General features: G+C 44.5%; 1 protein-coding gene across 1 annotated transcript in view; it reads right to left on the bottom strand.

Annotated features, from left to right (window-relative positions):
* The window catches only part of Hectd1 (HECT domain E3 ubiquitin protein ligase 1), an 88,436-nt gene extending 69,328 nt beyond the window's left edge, over window positions 1–19,108 (bottom strand). The window contains exons 1-2 of the mRNA XM_032907719.1: window positions 19,007–19,108; window positions 17,327–17,488 (exon numbers count right to left, since the gene is read on the bottom strand). Of these exons, the coding sequence (XP_032763610.1) occupies window positions 17,327–17,466 (140 nt within the window). The 5' untranslated portion in view covers window positions 17,467–17,488; window positions 19,007–19,108. The remainder of the gene's footprint in view (window positions 1–17,326; window positions 17,489–19,006) is intronic.
* Between the last annotated feature and the right edge of the window lie 1,253 nt (window positions 19,109–20,361).

Genomic DNA, 20,361 nt, shown 5'->3' on the forward strand with positions numbered 1-20,361 from the left:
TGTGCTAGAAACAAACTCTGATTCTTGAAAGAGCAGTACACATTCATAACCACTGAGCCATCCCTTCCTGCCTTTTCTCATCTCTCTCACACTCTGGCCTCTGCTTATAACTTAGATCTGGAAGTCCCCGGGAGATTCATATATTCAAAGCAGACTGCAGAGCGGTGTCAGTAGTAAACCGTCTTTGGGAGGTTAGGCCTAGTAGAGAAAGCTGGTGATGCCCGGCAGGCAACAGCAAGATGGGAGGGCTCCAATCCTTCCTTTTACCTTCCAGACTGTCACATGGTGAAAAGCTTTGCTCTATCAGGATCCCTGCCATACACCCTAAACAATAGAGCCAAATGAATACATACTGAAACACTTAAAACCATGAACTGAAAGGAATCTTTTCTTTTAAGTTGTTCTCAAGAATTTGGTCACAGCTATAGAAAGCTAACATACCATAATTGTGTGGCAGAAGCACACAACAGAAACTGAGAAGAAAAGGAAAATTGGGGTGATTCCTTGGGGGTTTTCCCTCCTAATCTGGCCCCGGAGCTGGCCCCAACACATGCTTCAAAACCCCTGGGAACTTAAGGTTCCTATAATCCAAAGAGCTAGAGAAAAATCCTGCTTTCAGGTGTTCTTGTTACCTCCCCACACCCATTTTCTCACCACTTTCATCCTGAGGGTAGTCCAAGTATAAGAACAGAGTCAATACCAGCCAAGAAATGGAATGGGGAGTGGGACAAAACCCGGCTAAAAACTCAGACTCAGCTTTCTAGATAGAAGACTAATTAAGAGAGCTTCTGGGAGCTGAAGGGTTAAAAAGATGGGGGAAGAGAGAAAAGAACTAACAAAGAAATCCTTGGGAAGCTAGTCAGATGCTAAGAGCACTTGATGTTCAAGGTTCAATTCCTATGTTCAATTCCCAGCACTCACATGGCAATACAAAAATCATCTGTAACTCCAATTTCCAGAAAGGATCTGGTACCCTCTCTGGCCTCCATGGGTGCCAGGAACACACATGGTGCACAGGTGTATGTGTATATATAAAATAACTAAAACTAAAATGGGGGGGTTGGGGATTTAGCCACGTGGAAGACCCCTTGCCTAGAAAGCACAAGGCCCTGGGTTCGGTCCCAGCTCGGGGGCGGCACTAAAATGGGAATGTGAGAGGGCTCAGCAGGTAAATGCCAAGCCGGATGATCTGAGTTCAATCCCTAGGGCCCCAGCATAAAGGGAAAGAATCACACACACACACACACACACACACACACACACACACACACACACACACACATATTAAAAAGTGAGCTAGGCAGAAACACATGCCTTTGATCCCACACAGAAGCATCCAGAAGGCAGAGGCAGGAGGATCTCGAGTCAAAGTTAGTCTGGTCTACAGAGTGAGTTTCAGGACAGTAAGGGTTACACAAAGAAACCCTGTCTTAAAAAACAAAATCTTTTTTTAAGTATTTTAAAGAAACTCAATAGTGAAAATATTCAGACATATGACTTTATTATTTTGTGGGCTGTGCTTTTGCTAATTGCCTGGAATATTTGCCTCTAATCCAGCAGCATAAAGTTATCTTACATGCTCTTTTAGTCTTGTTGCTTTTGTGTTATACATTTATGTCTATAGTTTTGCATTTAATTTTACATATTGTATGATGTGAATTTTATCTATCTATCTATCTATTTATTTATTTATTTATTTAGTCTGTCTGTCTGCTTGTTTGTTTTTTCAGACAGGATTTCTCTGTGTAGCCCTGGCTGTCCCAGAACCAGGCTGGCCTTGAACTCACAGAAATCTTCTGCCTCTGGAGTACTGGGATTAAAGGCATACACTACCACTGCCCAGCGTAATGTCTCAGTCCCATGGAAAAACCTTAGGCTGGTGGTACAGCTCAGCGATGGGGTACAGCTCAGCGATGGGGTACAGCTCAGCGATGGGGTACAGCTCAGTGATGGGGTACTAAATATGTACAAAGCCCTGGGTTTCATTCTCAGTACTGGGGAAAAAATTATCCTTTTCCTGCTCAGCTGTCTTTGGCTTGTTTGTCAGACACAAGCTCTCCCGAGCTAATGCAGTGCAGCACCTGTGATCCCAGCAATCAGAGGGAGAGAGAGGAGGATCAGGAATTCCAGACTACCCAGTGGGACATAAACACTGTGTTCCAGGAAAATACAAAATAAAAGCAATTTTTAAACAGTTACTCATACATGCATGTGTCTGTCTCTGAACTACTTTCTGTTCCATCGACCTACTTGTTCGTCGTATCACCATCAACAGCACTTTCTTGACTGCTGCAGCTCTGCACTAAGTGGAGAAGCAATCCTCCAACTTTCACTTTCTAGTTTTGTTCTTCTTTTTGGAGACAGGGTCTAACTATGAACACAAGCTGGCCTTGAATTCAAGATCTTCCTGTCTTAGCCTCCCAAATGCTGGGGTTACAGGTACTGCTAATCAGGCCCAATTCTTGACTACATAATTCCATTTATTGACTACATAGTTTGGTTGGTTGGTAGTGTTTGAAACAAGGTTTCCTATATAGTTCAAGATGGCCTCACCACCAATGTAGCCAAGGATGATCTTGAGTTCCTGACCCTACTACCTCCATCTCCCAAATATTAGGATTACAGGAATATGTCACTGTGCCTGGCTGTGAGTCCTCTTTATGTTCCAAATGCTAATGTCTTTTAAGATTTATTAACAGGCACAGAATCTCACCCATTCTCTAAGCTGTCGCTCTACCCTGCTGACCAATGCCTTTGCTGTACAGTGGTTTACTTTTATACAACTCCATTTCTTGAAACTATTTCATGAGCTATTTGAGTCTCAGAAGGTCCTCTGCCTATGCCTATGCCTTCAAGTAGTTTACCATAATACAAGTGGTCCTCCCTGTGGCCTGAGGCAGCTGGGGTACCTATGAATGTGGCTCAATGCATTTATACATCACAGTCATGTTACAACATCAAACAGCTGAACGTCACTGTTATTAGCTTCCAAATTTCAGGTCCTCTGATTGATAATGAAGTGACTTTTGTGTCAAAGTAAGAAAGATGGATATAATTTCACTCTTCCTCATGTTGTAAGTCAATTTTACCAGTGCCATTTATTAAAGAGAACATCTATGTTTCCAATGTATGTTTCTGACAACTGGGTCAAGCATTAGTTGGCTGTTTAAATAGTTCATAGCTGGTTATCAACTTAACTGGACATAGAACCAACTAAAGCACACAGTGCTGTGCATACCTGGTAGGGAACTGTCTTCATGAGGTTATGCAAAGTGAGAAGAGTTACCTTTCATGTGAGTGCCACTTTTTGACAACAACTAGATAAAAAGAAGTCAAAAAGAAGAGAAAGGTTCTGCTTTATGCCTGAAGGTTGCCTTCCATTGGGCTGCCAATTCATCTCATCTACCTGTTGCTACTACTGCCATTTTTTTCTGACATCAGCTCTCAGACCCACTAGCTGAAGAGCAGTGTTTTCATAGGAATCTGCCAGGGCTTCCACCAGACTGAGACTGCTGAAGAAACTAAGCAGGTCCTGGTTCTCACCCTGTCTGCTGTGAAGACAACCCTTGTAGTACCCAGACTATGGTAAGTCAGTCTAATAAATCCCTCTTTTCTTTCTGTTCCCCCTAGACTGGAGCTGTGTGCTTTACTTCTGGGTCCTCTGCTCTATAGTCTACATGTCTGTTTTGTACCAAGACCATGCTGTGTTTGTCATTATGGCTCTGGAGTATAATTTAAGCTCGGGTGCTATAGTTCTCCAGCCTTGCTCATTCTGCACAGGGATACTTTAGCTCTTAAGAGTCTTTTTTTTTCCAGGTACATCTACTGGGAGATAAGAGACTCCCAGGACTCAAAGGGAGGGACCTTAGATGAAATGCCCTAGAGTGGAGAGAGGGAACTTGTAGAACCCATCTTCAATAGAAAGACAGGGCATCAAGTGAGGGGTGGGCTTGCCATCCCACAGTCAAAAGTCTGATCCATAGTTGTTCCTGTCTGAAAGAACTGCAGGGACAAAAATGGAGAAAAGCCTGAGGAAAAGGAGGTCCAGTGACAGCCCAAATTAGAATCCAGCTCAAGGGGAGGCCCCAAGGCCTGACACTATTACTGAGGCTATGGAGTGCTCACAAAAAAGGGACCTATCATGACTGCTCTCCAAAAGACTCAACAAGCAGCTGAAAAGAGTCAGATGCAGATATTTGCACCCAACCAATGAACAGAAGCTGCTAATCCCTCTGGCTAAATTAGGGAAAAGCTAGAAGAAGCTGAAGAGGGTGACCCTGTAGGAGGACCAGCAGTTTTAATTTAAGCTTGACCCCTAAGATCTCTCAGACACTGGATCACCAACCAGGCAGCATACACCAGCTGAGATGAGGCCCCAACACATATACAGCAGAGGACTGCCCAGTCTGGGTTCAGTCAGGGAAGATGCACCTAACCCTCAAGAGACTGAAGGCCCCAGGGAGTTTAGAGGTCTGCTGGGGGCTGGGGGAGGAGTCCTTGTGTAGATGGGGGGCAGGGGGAAAAATGGGTTGTGAAACAGTCAGAGAGTAGACCAGAGAGAGATAAAATCTGGAGTATAAAAGAGAGTCTGTCTACTCTATGAAGAATGGCTCTAGAATACTGATTGCATCTATAGATCATTTCCAGTAATGCAGCCATTTTCACAACAGAATTCTGCCAATCCAAATCATGGCAGTGTTCTCCTAGCATCCTTTTCAATGTCTTTAGTATTTTAAATTTTCATTCAGAAGTCTTCTACCTCTTTGCTTTATTGCTAGGTTTTTGTTTGTTCTTTTGAAACTATTGTTAATGGAACTTCTTACTTGATTTCTTTGGAGATATTCTTAGCAGTCTAAGACTACTTCCTTTGCTAAAAGTAAAAAACAAAAACAGGGATAGGGTCTACAAAGATGGCTCAGGTATTAAAGGCTACACTTACAAACAAAAAAGAAGGGGGGGATGAGGAGGAGCATGAGAAGGAGGAGGAGGATAAGGAGGAAATGGAAGAGGAGAAAGAGGAGGAAGATAAGGAAGAGGAGGACAAGGACAAGGAGGACAAGGAGGAGGAAGAGGAGGATAAGGAAGAGGAAGATAAGGAAGAGGAGGACAAGGAGGAGGAGGACAAGGAGGAGGAGGAGGAAGGAGGAGGAGGAGAAGGAGGAGGAGGAGGAGGAGGACAAGGAAGAGGAGGATAAGGAAGAGGAGGACAAGGAGGAGGAGGACAAGGAGGAGGAGGACAAGGAGGAGGAGGAGGAGAAGGAGGAGGAGGACAAGGAGGAGGAGGAGGACAAGGAGGAGGAGGAGGAGGAGGAGGAGGAGGAGGAGGAAGAGGAGAGGAGGAGGAGGAGAAGGCAGAGGAGGGGAAGGAGAAGGAAGAAGAGCAGGAGGAGAAGGAGGAGGACAAGGAGGAGGAGGACAAGGAAGAGGAGGACAAGGAAGAGGAGGACAAGGAGGAGGAGGACAAGGAAGAGGAGGATAAGGAAGAGGAGGACAAGGAGGAGGAGGACAAGGAGGAGGAGGACAAGGAGGAGGAGGAGGACAAGGAGGAGGAGGACAAGGAGGAGGAGGGGAGGTGAGGACAAGGAAGAGGAGGACAAGGAAGAGGGAGGACAAGGAGGAGGGAGGACAAGGAAGAGGAGGACAAGGAGGAGGAGGACAAGGAGGAGGAGGAGGACAAGGAAGAGGAGGAGAAGGAAGAGGAGGAGGACAAGGAGGAGGAGGACAAGGAGGAGGAGGATAAGGAGGAGGAGGACAAGGAGGAGGAGGAGGACAAGGAAGAGGAGGACAAGGAAGAGGAGGACAAGGAGGAGGAGGACAAGGAAGAGGAGGATAAGGAAGAGGAGGACAAGGAGGAGGAGGACAAGGAGGAGGAGGACAAGGAAGAGGAGGACAAGGAGGACAAGGACAAGGAGGAGGAAGACAAGGAAGAGGAGGACAAGGAAGAGGAGGACAAGGAGGAGAGGACAAGGAGGAGGAAGACAAGGAAGAGGAGGACAAGGAAGAGGAGGATAAGGAAGAGGAGGATAAGGAAGAGGAGGACAAGGAGGAGGAGGACAAGGAAGAGGAGGACAAGGAGGAGGAGGACAAGGAGGAGGAGGACAAGGAGGAGGAGGAAGCAGCAGCAGCATTACTCCTCCCTTGGTATCTCCCACTTCCCAGAGTTCTTTCTGATTTTTCCTTAATAAACCTAAAATAACTTAAGCACTATGACTGAGCCAGACCTGGTGAGATACACTTTTAAAGCTCAGGAGGCGGAGTCAGGCAGATCTCTGTGAGTTTGAGGCCAGCCTGGTCTACACGGAAAGTTCCAGGACAGCCATGGCTACACAGAGACCCTGTCTCAAAAAAAAAAAAAAAAAAAAAAAAACAGGGGTTGGGGATTTAGCTCAGTGGTAGAGCACTTGCCTAGCAAGCGCAAGGCCCTGGGTTCGGTCCCCAGCTCCGGGGAAGAAAAAAAAAAAACCCTAATGAAACTCATTTTATATATTAATGAAAACACTAAAAATACAATTATATAAATGAAAAAACTTAAATATTCAGCTAAAAATAATAAATTTGGTTTCTTAACTGTCCTTTAGTGTGAGTATCTTGAGACAAATGTATCCAGGCTGGCATCTACACGCTATATAATTGAGGAAGGTCTTGAACATTAAAATAAGTATATACACAAGCTGCCTGTTTAACTTTTGGGCACTCTATGATTTGTCTTATTAATCAATATTCCTTACACAGAGGGAACCAGAGTAACTTCACTCTGTCAGAGTAAGAGAGGAGATGAAAACAGAGAGAACATGGAAAACTAAAACTTTCTCTAGCATTCTCCCAAGCAGCGTCCGGACTCAGGATATATTCTGCACAGGAATTTCAAGATTAAGTGGAAAATATATTCCATAAAAAGAATGTCTATAATTCAATCAGCATTTACATTTAACCGGGGAGGTGGTGGGGAGGGTAAGGAGCAATGAGCTTCATAATCCAGTGAAAATTTCATAGTAAATATATTAAACACTAACACACACACACACACACACACACACACACACACACACACACACACGAATCTACAGAAACAGTCTTTAAACTGACCTACTAACAGGAAGGAAGGAAGGAAGGAAGGAAGGAAGGAGAAAGAATGGGTCTCTAAAAGCCAATAATGTTATTTTAAGTCTGTAATTCTGATTAGCTTAGAGAGGGTTCAGAGGCCAGGAAGCCACTAGTTACTATATGAATACATTCATTCCCCCATACCAATCCTAGATATAAACAATCCTTTTAACCTCCTACTTCAATGAGAAAATACAGTTTAGACTAAAATGGGTACACCGTCTCACTACTGAACCTAGTCTGTTTACCTTTTTCTATAACTATCTTTAACCAATACATCTGAGATTTGCCACCCAATAGTTTATTTTGTTTGCTATTTGCTTGTTTGTTTGTTTGTTTTGAGTCAGACTTGCTGCATAGCACTGGTCAGCCTCAAACAGCCTCTCAAATGCTTCAATTACAGGTGTGTGGGATTTCCTGGTGAACCAACTTTGCATTACCTAGAAGCATATTAGGAATACAGACCAGGCATGGAGAGATAGTTCAGTGGTTGAAAGCCCTTGCTGCTTCGAGAGGACCCAGGCTGGATTCCTAGTACCCATGTGGCGGCTCATACTATAATTCAGTGCCAGGGAATCAGATGTTCTCTCTGGTCACTAAGAACACCAGACACACACATGGTGCACAGACATACATACATGTAGGCAAAACACTAACACGTAAAAAATAAAAATTTTTAAGAAAAGGAATACTGGCAACTCAATCAGAACACTTGTTTTAGCAAGAGCCTCTGGTGGTTCTCACTGTGATCATCAGAAGCTAAAGCTCAGGACTGGTGCTAGAGCTCAGTGTACAGCTCTGACCTACAAGGCCCTAGTGTACAAGTGTACACTTGAGAATGATGCTGACATACAAAGAACACCTTTCAGCCTTCATTCTACTTGACCTCACCCAGGCTCACAGGACTCAATGAAACTGCACTTTCTCTTCCTGAATCCCTGTTTCTGTGCAGACAAGTGCACTAACAATGTAGGAGCAAGGCGGGGTAAAACTGCTAGAACTGGTGTCCCCTCACCTTTAACCCCAGCACATGCGAGGCAGAGAGGCATGGGTAGCACTGTGAATTCAGCTTGATTTACAGAGTGAGTACCGCGCCAACCAGGGCTACAGAGTACAAACCTGTTTCTAAAACAAACAACCACCAGTGCTTTACCCTGATAAGTGCCATAGCTAACTACAATTAATGCTAGTAACCATATCCTTCACTGTGGGAACGAACATGGAAATAAAGGCCAATCGCAAAGAACAACTCTGATGAAGCAACAAAATTATTAATTTTACTAATTCTGAACCCTTCAGATATAAATCTTTTTAATATTGTACAAAGAAAATCTGAAATAAGCACAAAGCGCTTCCACATAAGCAAAGAATAATTAATCGCTTGTCAGTGAAAATGCCTGTTCAACTGTCTGAGAACTGAACCAGTGGATTTTCTTGCAGCAAAATTTCTACTCAAAGAACAAACAAACTAATTATATAGGTTCAGTGTCTGGCAAACAGTTGGTAAGATGCTTAAGCAAGCACAGGAACTTACCACCAAGTCTAATAATCTGAGTTCAATTCACAATACCCGTGTAGTAAAAGGATGGACTCCAAAAGTTGTACTACAACTTCTGCAAGACTCACTGTGGTGAGCACACACATACACACGCAGACTCACACACACAATCAATAGTAAAATGTAATATATCTGGGAAACATTTTCTCAAAAATTAATAAAGCATACCTTTTACTACAAGTAAAACAATTAATATAAGGCTTATTACCAACTATAAAAACATTCAAGTTTTCAAGCAAAACTTACAGAATGTATTTGCCAGAGCACACAGCATCCTAATAAAGATGCTTTTAATATAAGTAACAAGTGTTAGCTTTTTATACTGTTAGACTGAAATATGTCAACATTTAAAATATCTGTACAACCTAGTGGAAAGTATTTTCCACAAGTACAATGGAAGATTTTATAAAATTAAAGATAGGAGTCATGCACTTAACATATAAGACACATCAAGCAGGTCTGATAGCTCAAGCCTGTCATCCCAGCTTTGCGAAACTAAAGCAGAAGGATCATCAAGTTCAAGGCCTGCCTAAGCTGGAGTAAACGCATGGCCAGCGTAACCAGTAAGTGTAAGACCCTGTCTCCACATACCACATTTTTTAAAACGGGCTGGAGAGCTGGAGGCACAGCTCAGTTGGTAGACCACTTGCCTGGAATGCACAAAGCCCTGAGTCCAATCAGATCTATAGAAGCCAGGCATGGTTGTGTAGACCTATGATCCCAGCTATACTCAAATGAATCTGGGGAATTTAGAAATGTACTTACAGTTTACTTTACAATAACCCCTAGCAACCCTCCAGCATGAGCTTCCCACACTTACAAATGTCTTACTCTTTTTTTCTGAGACAGGGTTTCATTGTTCAGTCATGGCTGTCTTGGGCCTCACTCTACAGACCAGCTAGCCATGAACTCAGAGATCTACCTGCCTTTGCTTCTTCCCTAGTGCTGGGATTAAAGGCGTGTGCCACTTCCACTATGATGTATGTCTTATTCTTTAACAGAATACCCATGCTTAAGTTAGACTGTCTTTTAAGGGCTAGAGAAATGACTCAATGAATGGTTAAGAACATTTGCTTCCCTGGGTTCGGTCCCCAGCTCCGAAAAAAAGAACCAAAAAAAAAAAAAGAACATTTGCTTCTCTTGTAGAGGACCAGAATCTGGTTCTCTGTCACAGCTGTCTGTGAACCCTGCTCTAAAGGATCTAAGACGTCTGGCCTCCGAGAGCACCTGCATTCATACCCATACACAGGCACACATAGCTACACAAATACATTTTAAAATGGCCTGAGAATCTGAGTTTGATCCTCAGTCACATGTGGTAGAACAGAAGCAACTCCAGAAAGCTATTGTGACATGTGCGTTTTCAACACAGACACACACACACACACACACACACACACACACACACACACACACATACACACACACAAATAAAATATAATTTTTCTTAACTTAAAAAAAGAAAAAAGCTTGACATGCTGTCGTGGGTTTCTATTCCCAGGACTGTTAAAGTAGAGGCATGGACAGTTTGAGATGAGCCAGCCTAATCTACTGGTGGGCCTCATGCTCCACTGGGAGACCTTGTCTCAAGACAGAATGGGTGGGGCTGGTGAGATGGCTCATTTGGTAAAGGTGCTTGCCACACACGCCCAATGACCTTAGCTTAATCCCCAGAACCCATATAAAGCCAAGAGAAAAGCACCTCCACAGAATCCTCCTCTGATGGGTAAACTCATGCCATGGCAAGTGCAGGTGCCACCTCAGCCACAGACACTTACTCCCGATAATAAAGCTTAGATTAAAAACGTGGATGGCTCCAGAGGGCCTCCATGAGTACACACCCACCCACAAATGCCTCCTTTCTGCTAACCCTCATGCTCAAAATTGCTATTTTAAAAGTCTTGGTTGGGGATTTGGCTCAGTGGTAGAGCGCTTGCCTAGGAAGCGCAGGGCCCTGGGTTCGGTCCCCAGCTCCAAAAAAAAGAACCAAAAAAAAAAAAAAAAAAGTCTTTAGGCCAGGTATGGTGGCACACACCTTTAATCCCAGTACTCAGGAGGCAGAGGAGCAGGCAGACCTCTTTCTTGAGTTTGAGGCTAGCCTGGAACATAGTGAGTTCCAGGCAGGACTACACAGAAGACCCTGTCACAAAAAAAAAAGTCCTTAGCTGTGATTCACAGCTTTGGAGATTTGGAACCTGAAGAAGCCACCTCCTGTAGCCAGGAAGGAATCCCAATGAGGAATCCCAAAAGAGACACCAATCCACCCACAAAACATTTGGCCCAAAATTTATCCTGTCTACGAGAAATGCAGGAATGGAGGATGGGAGCAGAGACTGAGGGAATAGCCAAACAATAACCAGCCAAACTTGAGACCCACCCCATGGGCAAGCAACAATCCGTGACTCTATTAATAATACTCTGTTTTGCTTGCAGACAGGAGTATGTTGTCCTCTGAGAGGCTCCACCCAGCAGCTGACTCACACAGATACAGACACCCACAGCCAAACAGTAGATGAAGCTTGGGGACTCTTTTTTTTTTTTTTTTTAAGATTTGTTTATTTACATGAGTACACTGTCGCTGTCTTCAGACACACCAGAAGAGGGCATCAGATCCCATTACAGATGGTTGTGAGCCACCATGTGGTTGCTGGGAATTGAACTCAGGACCTCTGGAAGAGCAGTCAGTGCTCTTAACCGCTGAGTATGCTGGGGACTCTTATGGAAGAATAGGAGGAAGGATTGTAGGCCCTGAAGGGAATAGGAACTCCACAGGAAGACCAATAGAGTCAACTAATCTGGACCCTTGGGGCTCCCAAGTGGAACTACCAACCAAAGAACATACACAGGCTGGACCTAGGAAACGAGGAGGGCGGGGGGTTGTATCCCAAAAGCTGTTGCCGGTATGTGGGATATGTTCTTCTAGCTAGGCTGCCTTGTCTGGCCTGAGTGGGAGATGATGTCCCTAGCCTCACAAAGACTTCTTTCAGAGGGTCAGGGGATACCCAGGGGGGCCCCACCTGCTCAGAGAAGAAGAGGGGGATAGGAGGAAGGATTGTGGGAGGGGTGATGGGGAACAGTAAGTGGAATGTAAAATGAATAAGTAAAAATATTTTTTAAAGATTTATTTATTTATATGTGTACACCACCAGTTCTTTGTCACCAAAAGAGGGCATCAGATCCCATTACAGATGGCTGTGAGCCACCATGTGGTTACTAGGAATTAAACTCAGGACCTCTGGAAGAGCAGTCAGTGCTCTTAACCTCTGAGTCCTCTCACCAACCCCCTTTTTACTCTTTTTTTTTAACTTAAAAACAAAAGGCTTTTATAGCAAGCTAGCTGAATGGACCTCCATGCTAGGAGAGAACAAGCCCTTGCACACTGTCCTCTGACCATTACCAGCATGCCATGGCCCATATACACATATGCATACATACGCGCACACACACACACACACACACACAAGATAGCACACATAGTAAATAAAATGTAATGTAATAAAAAAATTAGGAAAAAAGTGGGTCTGGAGGGACGGCTCAGCAGTTAAGAGCACTATCTGCCCTTCCAGAGGACCCAGGCACCCACATGACAGCTTCCAACTGTCTGTAGCTCCAGCTTTGGGGACCTGACACCGTCATACCAGCATACATACATTGGCAACATACCAATACACATAAAATAACAATAAATAAATCATTTTTTAAAAATTAGAAAAAGCACCAACTCTGCTTCACTAAATAAATAAAATTGAAAATATTAAGACAGGCTTCTTATGTTAACTTAACCATTGCTTGTAAAAAAATAAAGTTAAGGGCTGGAGAGATGGCTCAGCGGTTAAGAGCACCCGACTGCTCTTCCAGAGGTCATGAGTTCAATTCCCAGCAACCACATGGTGGCTCACAACCATCTGTAAAGAGATCTGATGCCCTCTTCTGGTGTATCTGAAGACAGCTACAGTGTACTTATATGTAATAAATAAATAAATCTTTAAAAAAAAAAAAAAAAAAAAAAAAAAAAAAAAAAGTTAAAACGAAAGTAACCAAATAACGCGTTTGAGAGAAGAGCAGAAGTAAGGTGGTAATTCACATCTTTATGAATCTCTAACACTGGCCTAATGGAAGAGAACCTATTCTCCTATTTGCTTCTGCACGTGATCTGCTGCATTATGGGCTGTTTTATATTTAAGTACATTTATTTGCTTATGTGCGCCATGTGCATGCTACTGTGCATATGTGGAAGTGAAAGGACAAGTTGCAGGAGTCAGTCTCCTCTTGCTGTGAGTTCCAGGGATCACACCAAGGCCTCCATCCTTGAGCAGCAGAGCCCTTTCATGGTGCTGGAGACTGAACACGCTAAGCCTGGCTCATGCACATTACCACAGAGTTCAACCCCTAGCCTATGATTTGTTTTTTGAGACAAGGTTTTACCTTGGCCTCTAGAGTGTTAGGTTACAAGTATGTTCTGCCATACCTGATCTAAGCAATCATTTTAAAAGACCAATTTAAGGACTTGATCCCAGAAGCAGAAAAGAAAAAAATGTAAAAGCGCATCATGAGGGTTTCATTGACAGCACTCCGATGCCCTCCCTGTACTCCTGTATAATAAAATCCAAAGCCTGTGCATCAGACACACAGCCTCACCAGTCCAGTCACCACTCCACTAGGCCAAGTGTTCCTGCACTTCCCCTGCCTGGGCGCCACTGCTTCTTCCCCAAAGGCTGGGTCCTATAATCTGAATCACCTCTCAATCAGGTCACTTCCCTTTTTGTTTGACTTATGAGACAGGGTTTCAGTTTGTACCCCAGGCAGGATACAAGATCGTAATAATCCTCTTGCCTCAGCCTCCCAAACATTAGAATTACAGATATGAGCCAGCAAACCCATTTTCTCAAAGACCACGATTATCTAATGACTATTACATTTGAGAGGCTAATGATGACTACAAATGAACCTCCAGCTCTTTTTACCTGACTGCCTCGGGAAATCCAGGCAGTAAGAAGCAGAGCAACATCACGTAAAGCATATTCTTTCACTTCAAAAGGACAGTCAAAACAAGACCATAGAAATTCAGGAACAATTCGAAGGGGGAAATCGTTTAACTATTATGCAAAAAGCACCTGATAGCATTTCAGAGGAATAAATCTCACTTGATTTTCATAAAAAGCCAACAAGGATTAGGAAGCAGGCTTAATGCACCACTACTCCGCAGTGAAGGCAGGATGCTGAACTCAGACAGCTCTGCCCATTTCAAAGGCCATGGTTTCCCATGCACAAAGTGCCTTTCCTAACTAAACAGAGGCACACTTTCAATACAAACAAATCAGGCAAAATGTATCAAATATATAAACATGATTTATTAGACATAACCTAAACTATTAACCTTATAAAATCCCACTATACAAGATTTCCTCTGGTGTATTCAAAATATGTACACCTTGTATTTCATTTGCCCTAGTTGTTGACTTTAGAAGATTTTAAAAGCTGGATGTGGGGGATTCGTGCCTGAAATTCCAGCACTAAGGAAGCTGAGGCAGAAGGAAAGACAGATGTGATGCACAACTGGAATCCCAGCGCTCAGGAGGTTCCCCTTGAGCTGAGAAGTTAGCCTGCACCACATCGTAAACTCTAGACCAGACTGGACTATAGAGTTCTACCCCCACCCACCCACCCATCTCACAAAACAAACAGAAGAAAGCAATGGCAGCATGGTGGCACATACTTGAGAGGTGGAGGCAACAGAATCCAAGGCCATCTTGGCTACAGAGCAAATTTCAGGCCAGCCCAGGTTACATGGGAACCTGTCTAAAAACAAGAAAGACTCCCAAACTGGTTTCAGGAAATAAAAGTACCAAATATAATTCAAAATTAGGCATTATATCACTTCCTCACTTGAAACATTTTTTCACATATATTCTCTCCATTAATCCCCACAAGAAATCCACTGAAATAAAATAATTGTCATTTTATAGAGGAACAAACTAAGGCTCTCAGACAAAGCTAAGTAGACAAGCAGAACCTAGGGGCTAAAGAGATCAGCTCAGTTGTTAAAGCACTTGTTGCTCTTGCAGAGGACCCAAGTTTGGTTCCCAGAACCCACATGGTCCCTCACACCCATATGCAGGTCCAGTTGCAGGGATCTGACATCCATTTCAAGCCATATGTCCATACATACAAGCAAAACACTCATACACATATAATAAAAATAAATCTTTAACAAAAAGAACTTGAACCTAGCACCATAATGTCATAACCAAAATTAAGATAACTTTGAGGGAGGATCAAGACAAGGTTTTTCTGTGTACCCTGGCTGTCCTAGAACTCACTCTGTAGACTAAGCTGACCTTGAACTCAGAGATCCTCCTGCCTCTGCCTCCCAAGTGCTAGAATTAAAGACATGTGCTACTACCCAGCCTAACAAGATAACGTCTTATATAAAAATATAAGGCTATAGGTGATGAAATCAAGCCAAGATTTAAAGGGGAAACAGAGCCAGCGAGCAATCAAGTCTAATTAGCTAAGAGTAATCCCCAGACCTGAGAGGGAGAGGACAGAACTAGGTCCTGAAAGTTAGCCTTTGACCTCCACATGCACCACCACATAAAGACAAATACACACACACATACACACACACATCACAACATATTATTCATAAATTTTAGAAAATAAAATAAAAATAAATGGGAAAACAAAGGTTAACAAGAGGAGTAGTTAGAAAAGGTCACAAAATCTAAACAGATGTTTACTTTGAATACATAGCTGCCATGTCACATGAAACAGGACTAACCAGTCTAACTGACAATATCCTGGGGCTGTAGAGATGGCTCAATGAAGAAGAGCTCTTGGAGGGGACCCAGATTCAGTTTGCAACAGCACACGGCAGCACACGGTTGCCCCATTCCAGGGACCTGATGCCCTCTTCCGGCCTCCAAAGACACCTGCACACACATGGTGCACATACAGACAATACTCTCATATAAATAAAATAAAAATAGATACGTCTTTAAAATAAAAAAAAGTCCTATTCCTTTACATAGTATGTCATATCTGAATTCATTTTAATTTATTTTTCTTTTAAATTTTATTACATGATATATGAAAAAGGAATTGAAAGAAAAATAGAAAATATAACAGCTGTTTTGTTTAGTTGTAGAATTTTTCAAAAGAACCAATTTTACATTGTTAAAATTTTCCTTTTAAAAGTTCATTTTATGTATATTCATATACATAAAATAACCCTTTAAAAAAGAGAAATCTACTGATAAAAAAGGAATTAAATAAACCACTGTGATATGGATGATTGTCTTAAGAACTTCAATCAATTCTGTGTATGCGAAGATGCTAGAAATGTTAGAGAACGACTTGTCAGAGCTGGCTGTCTCTCTCTACAAAATAGGTTCTGGGCACTGAACCCATGTCCTCGGCCTTAGGATAACATCCTTTGTCCACACGGCCGCCCCTCAGCACCCTTACTTTCCTTTTTGTGTGACGAGATCTCATAGCTGTCTGGCCTGGGCCACACTGTGTGGCCAAGGATGACCTTCAACTGCTGTTCTTACCCCCACCTCCCGAGTGCTCCCAAAGGCCTGAGCCAACATGAGCTACTGTTTGAACAAAAATACGAACTATTACTTAAAAAACCAAAGAGAAAACACTTTGAAAAAACAATGTATATTTAGCAAGTAATACAGTCTAGTTCTACCCCAAAGACATTAATTATACCAAACTTAAAGCCAATATCTCAAATATTTTTTAATTGCCTTTAAACAGCATTAAAGCATGTATAGAAGGTTTTAATGACTTATTGGAATTCACAACTATAAACATAAACAAACCCAGAAGAATGTTTCCTCCTTTACTGAACCAGAATCACACCAGAGGAAAAGCACAGCCTAAGTGGCCTAGCTGGCAGAGGATTTTTTGTATTTTTATGCAAACTCTATTATCATCGCTGAGTACAACTGTTTAAAACTCTCCGAATTGGGTGGTGAGATGGCTCAGCTGGTAAAGGTACTTACCACGAAACCTGATAACCTGAGTTCAGTCCTGGGACCCATGCTAAAATGAGAACTCAACTCCCAAAAGTTGTTCTCTGATTTCTACTTGCACACCATGGCAGGTATTTGCATGTTCTCTCTCTCTCTCTCTCTCTCTCTCTCTCTCTCTCTCTCTCTCTCTCACACACACACACACACACACACACAAATATAACTTCAAAGCTTCTGTACTTCAAAAAGTATAATATATATCATCCAAAATGAAATTGACAAACCAAAAATTATTTTAACAAAATCAATGACATATGAAAACTAAAGAAACAGGCAGTTCTAATCTTAGATCTTAATCTTTCTCCAAGTCATATAATACAGAAACAGCTTTCAAGAAGATAAACATTTATAATCGTTTTAATTGGGATGGTTCATAACTGACTCAACCAAGCTATGGGTCAGTATTAGTATTCCTAATCCACACTCATTGAACAACTATGTATTTACACAATCACGATTATCATTGCTAGGGTCCCATTAACCACAGACAACTGCAGAAATGTCTAAAGGGATATTTTAAACTTCCCTAGGAAAGTTTTCACACAAACTGAAGTCAGCAAATGGCTGGAAACAGATGTCAGCACACTGGCCCGAGAGGAAGGTGATGGAGGAATGCACTTACGTTTCAAAACACCGATCCACATTGTCAGACATCAAAAGCAACATGCATAGCTGTTCCAGGGCTATTAGCTGCATGTCCCTTTCATCTCCCTGTCCCATCTGCAGCCACTCCAGCAACGTATCAGGATCCACATCTGCCATGGTTTTTAAAATGTCCCTCTGCCTGCATTGAAAAAGAGAAAAGGGGTTTTCAAACATTTGCTCAGAACTGATCAGCCTGTGTAAACACTTTTTTCTTGAACATCTACTAGATACGCACACACACACACACACACACACACACACACACACACACCTATCTGTGCATGTATATACATACAGAGCTATTCTCTGATTTCCATACTGACTGTGGCATGCACACACACAAAATAAATATACATGATTTTTAAAAAAACTTTCAAAAACTGCAAAGTATTACTTCAAAGAGTATGCTCTATCTCTGCGGCAGTTTTGGACTTCCCTCTACTTCCTGGGTTTAATACAGATACACTACACACAAAACAGTTTAACACAAGAATACATGCTGATTAGGTTGCTAGTTAACTAGAAACCAGAGCCGCCTAGGTCAAACACTATGAAACAAGTTTTGGATCCCAATGTCTGTTATCACCAATGTCTGTGCCAAAAGGCAAAGAACACCTACAAAAAAGTTTTTTCTACCAGTGAACTTCTCCCTGCAAGCTCCGCCCAAACCCCACCAAAAATCGGGGCATTAGATATGGGTCAGATCCAGTAGTTTTAAAGACCACACTTTCCGATCCACTCTCCTTCGAATTGAATTTCTCTTCTCACAAATTTTGAATTCTCAAACTTATTCCTAAATATGTCCAAATACAAACAGTTATTAGATATGAAATCTACCTATGCGGAGAAAATACCGATAAGAACTTCTGGCAATCTTGGCAAATGCTCTTAAAACTTTTTGTTGTCGTTGTTTTGATGCTAAAGTAAATGCAACTAACAGGTTTTACACACACACACACACACACACACACACACACACACACACACACACACACACACACACTGACATTCTCGGTTCCCATAGGATGGGGCAGTTAGTTTTTATTTTTTTTAAAAAAAAAATCGAGAAGAAGTCTAGTCAGGCAAGTCATTACAAAAGCTCCCAGGTGCCTGACCAAAGGACAGCTCTGAGTCCCACGCAATCCACCTGCCGGTGTGGGAACCTAGAGACAGGTCGTAGTGGGCACCCATCGGCCGCGCCCGGCGGGGCTGCCCCACGGTTCACAGCCTGACCAAGGCCGGAGCCGCGACGCTGACACCCAACCTGCCTAACTTAGCTACCTGCCTCTGGGAGGAGGGCGAAGTTTTGGAGAAGCAGCAAGCCTGCGAGCTCGAGAGGAAGCCGCCGAGCGGCCGGGGTGCGGGTCTCCCGGAACTCAGAGGCCCAGCCGGACGTCCCCGGTCCCCGCCGGGCAGCTGAGCCTTACCAAGGACTAGAGGAGCGTAGCCGGAGCTCCGGAGCCAGAAAGACAAGCCCGTAGGGCCCGGGGAGGGGAACAAAGGGCCCGAGACGCAGAGGCGACGGCGGACGACCGACCTTACCGCGCCCGGGTCCAGCTCCGCGCTCGCCGCTGGGCTCGGTGGCCCGGATCCTCGCGCAGGCCCAGCCAGCCGACGGCGCCCAGCGCCCCCGCCTACCCTTACCGCAGGCTCTTACCCTGGCTCGCCGTACCAAACAGCTCCGGTCCAGCTCCAAGCAGGCCGCGGGCAGAGCCTGGCCCGGCCGCGGCCCTCGAGTTCCCAGGAAACCGCAGGCCGCGCAGGTCGAGCCAGGCAGGCGGCACAGGAAAAGCCGTGTCTCGTCCCTCCCCTTCCTCCGCGGGGACCCGGTGACAAGGAAGCGAGAGGTTCCCCCGAGCGGCGGCAGCCAGCGCGGGTCCCGACCCCAGCACGCGGCTCCTCAGACCCTGCGGTTCAAAGCCAGGTCCGCGCGGAGCTGCCGCCGGCAGCGAGGAGAGGCCGCGTCCATCGCCAGCCGGGCGGGGGCAGGAGAAGGGTCGGCCGAGCGCCGGGCGGGGAGGCTGGTGAAGGCCGCGCCGGCGGAGGCGGAGCGAACGCCTCCCGGCCGCCCTGCCCGCGGCCACCTGGGGCGCTGCGGAGGCCCGCCCGCGGCACGGGGCGACGACGGGGGCGCCGGGCTCCCTCGGCGGTCGGCTACGGCTCTCTTCAACCAGGCCTCCCGGCGCCCGAATCGCCGCGCTGTCAATCGGCGCGCGCCGCGAGCAGCTGGTTCGCGCACGCTCCGCCCGTCTTGCCCGGCGCCGGCCACTCCTGAGTCCTGCGGATCGGAGGCCACCGTCTCGCAAGCGCTCGGCCCTCGGGTCACCCCTCCTTCTGGATTTGTGTGGAGGATCGCCCTGCGGTTTACCAGAACGCTTCACAGCGAGCCTGGGAACTCGTGTGCGCTGCCCGTCCGGTCGTTATCGCCTCGGTGCAGATGGGAGAACTGAGGCTGCAGGAACTTTGCCCACCTCGGAGTCCCAGGAAGCAGCAAGCATCGAGGACTTTTAAAGACATTTGCCTTCGACTTGTGGTCACACGTACTTCCGTAGTTAGTCCCGTCAAACTTTTTATTTCATGGGCATTGAAAATCAAATGCTAGCCGCTGCTAGTGGAGTCCTCATGTAACTGTGACACTAGAGAACTGGACGCTGGAGTTCAAGGTCATCCTTGCTACATAATGAGGTCGAGACTTGTCTGGGCTACCGGCGGCGGTGATGGTTGTATGAAGGAGGAGCAGCAAGAGTTGAGAGAAAGAGGAAGAAAAAGACTCCTTCCTGAACTCTCATTTATTCATCCTTTGAACAAAAAAAAAAAAATAGCAGTAGATACTAGTTTTAGAAAGAAACCGTATGCAAAGACTGAGGCCAGTCATTTTCAACCATACCGGCGCAATAGATAAACCCGGAAAAGTTTTCTTTAGAAGAGTTTTAGATCCACAGTAAATTGAACGGAAAGTTCAGGGAATAAGTTAGGGCTACCTTGTTCTATATAATGTGTTCCCGGCCAGGC

Source organism: Rattus rattus, chromosome 7, assembly GCF_011064425.1.
Source record: "Rattus rattus isolate New Zealand chromosome 7, Rrattus_CSIRO_v1, whole genome shotgun sequence".
NCBI lineage: Eukaryota > Metazoa > Chordata > Mammalia > Rodentia > Muridae > Rattus > Rattus rattus.